The sequence below is a fragment of the Antrostomus carolinensis genome, unplaced genomic scaffold, assembly GCF_000700745.2.
Source record: "Antrostomus carolinensis isolate BGI_N321 unplaced genomic scaffold, ASM70074v2 scaffold51204, whole genome shotgun sequence".
NCBI classification, from domain to species: Eukaryota; Metazoa; Chordata; class Aves; order Caprimulgiformes; family Caprimulgidae; genus Antrostomus; species Antrostomus carolinensis.
Genome location: NW_010309685.1, coordinates 697 through 3468, shown reverse-complemented (window position 1 = coordinate 3468; position 2772 = coordinate 697). Strand labels below are relative to the sequence as shown.

At 48.3% G+C, this 2772-nt stretch overlaps 1 protein-coding gene across 1 annotated transcript; it reads left to right on the top strand.

Annotated features, from left to right (window-relative positions):
• Positions 1 to 1882: 1882 nt before the first annotated feature.
• LOC104523552 (homeobox even-skipped homolog protein 2) lies at positions 1883 to 2511 on the top strand (the record flags this gene model as incomplete). The annotated part of the gene is given in 2 exon segments (XM_029084538.1): positions 1883 to 2058; positions 2060 to 2511. Coding segments are annotated over 2 exon segments (628 nt in total), but the record flags the coding sequence as incomplete, so codon positions are not given.
• Positions 2512 to 2772: the final 261 nt, after the last annotated feature.

The following is a 2772-nucleotide window of genomic DNA, read 5'->3' as shown; positions in this document are numbered from 1 at the left end:
TGGGGTGTGACAGTGGGGACACTCTCCGTGCCACCGGGAGGGCAGCGCGAAGCCACCCTGCCCGTCCCGGCCGGGGACCCCGGGGGATCTTCTGCGGGCTCTACCAGCCGCCCTGAGCTTGCGCCCCGCTCCGCTCCCCTCCGCATCGACCCGCTCCGCCGCCGCGCCGGCGGGCGAGGAAAAGTTGATATTTACTTTTGTCTGGTTTTGGGGCTGTAAAACGCAGGACACCACACTGCAGTCTAAATTCACATTTCAAAGGGCTGACATAAAACGCTCATTAATGGCAGGCTGGATTTTGCAAACAACGCCTAGAATGTTTCCTAAATATTTGATGGCATGTTTAGGGAGACTTTAACACGCTATTAAATAAAAAAAAAAATCTGTCACGTATCCCATTTTCGAGCTATGAATTCATACGCAAGAGCACAAGAACTTAGGAGTTGTGTGTGACTAACATTAGCGGGAGCAAGCCTCCTCGCAAAAAATCAAACCCACGTTTAATCACAGGAAACATTGAGGTGTTTCTCGGGACGATGAAACTCAGGTTCCCAGAGTCTAAATACTAGGCGATGTGGGTGAAAAAAAAAATCACGGCGAGAATAAAGGTTGGGCAGCTAGCGAAGCGCGCTCCAGAGATGCTAACGACAAAGGATTTATCTTCGTTTAAATGGTTGCCATCAGCGTCATTATTACTAGCAAAGTTATCACTGAAGGGAGACTTTCCGACTGTCACGTCTGCCGAGCGCGGCAGCCCGTGTCCCCTGCAGCGCGGCGAGGCACAGAGCGGAGGGATGAGCTAACTGAGCCGCAGGTAACTTCGGAGAGAGGGTGCTAGAGGTGATGCCTCTGCTAGCTCGAAGCCCGTAGGCAATAAGCCCCTGTCACTTATTTATCTTATTATTTTTTATTTTTTAAATGCGTAGACTTTACTGGCGGTGGGGAGGGAGGAAGCAGAGGGCTTGAGAGAAACCTGCCGGGAGGATGAAATGGCACGGCCGCGGAGTGTTTTAAATCACGAACGCATTAATGTCCTCCGGTTATTTCCCCCCCTTATCATACCGTACAACAGCCAGGATTGTCCCAGAGGGGAGAAAAATCGCAGGCTAGCTTAGTCTATAAGCAAGATTATAGACTTTCTATAGTCTTTCTAAAAAGGAGATCATATTTAAGGACACAAAGAAAAAAAATAGATTATAATAAATATTTTAATTTCCAGGCAACTGCTGTAGGTGCACTGGAATCGGTGCCTGCCGGCAGCAGCGGTCTTACGAAATCTGGGCATAAGGTTCGCGCGTGTGAGGGGGGTGCGTGGAGGTGTCAGTTTAAATTCCTAAATAAAAGTACTAATGTGGTCTGGAAATGGGAGGGAAAAGTAAAGAGATATCAGCGGCGGGAGGTTCTCGGTCCTTTGGTCCTCTTCCAGCATTGCCTCGCGTTGTGATCTAAAATCCGCCTCAGAAATAATAATAAAGAAAAACATTATCTGATATTTAGTATGTAGTTCTGTCCGAGGACAAATGAGAAAGAAGCTGCATCATTAGGACCTAAAAGGCAACAAAACAAAAATCAGAGCATAATGATGCACCTAAATGAAGGGGGAAATGTTGCACAGCTCATTTTATTAATCAGACTGTCAATTCCACCCCAGAGGCCAAACCCCAGAGCAATTCAAGCAAGATCTGATCAAGCTAAGGACAAGAGCTTTACTCCTCACTTCTTGTCTTTCTTTCTTTCCACCTGGATATATTTGTCTGCTCTGAAGCCGCCTTCATTATCCACTGACAGGAGCTTGTATTTATTTGCTTATAAACCTGTTACAATAAATGATTATTCGAACAGCGTCATTCGTACCTTAATGACGAGCACCACTTTTTGATGAATGACATTTCGGGCTAGAAAGGATGTATGGGTCATTTTGACCAGTCATTCCCTCGCTTTGGCATCCCACAATTTTTACGCCTCCCTCAAAAAGAGATAATAATATTTAGGGACACTTGCCGGGCTGAATGTGAATTAGCCCCTGCTGCAGCTCATCATTAGTACAGGACCAGCCCTGCAACTTTGACATTTTTTATAAAGCTGAGATGATGGAAAGAATAAGAAAAGAGATGATCCTGATGGAGAGAGGGCTGCACAGCCCTACAGCTGGCAAAAGGCTCTCGAATTTGTCAGACTCAGCTGGAAATGCGGTGCTGGAGGCCCTTGAAAATTCTCCGCACAGTGGTCGCCTCAGCCCGAGACTGACTGCCGCCTCCCTGCACAGCGCGATCGGGGACATCTCCACCAAAGGCAAATTTGAAATAGACACTTTATTCAATCTTCAGCATCCGAGCAGCGAAAGCACCGTCTCCTCCGAAATCCCGCCGGCGGAAAGCAGGAAGAAAATCAGCCTTTATTCCGAAGTTGCTCAAGAGGCAGAAATGAACAGTGATGTGGAGGTGGGCTGCTCGGCGCTCCGCTCCCCAGCCAGCCTGACTTCCTCCCAGCTGAAGGAAAACAGTAACAAAGGTAACTCTTCCTTTATCATCTCCACCTAAGCCCCGCACTTTGCCAACCGGCTTTAAAAACCCAAGCAAACCCACCGCCACCGCCAAAGTTGCTCGCCTCTGCACTGGCGCTCTCTCTTCTGCGAAGACAGAGCTCCAGGCTGTAAAATATTATCGCAATTACTGCGCTATCCCGATAGCCGAGACACACTGCCCGGGCAGCTCCTGTGCGGGTGCGTGCGTGTCTCTGTGTGTGTCTGCATGCCCAAATCAATCGCTATGT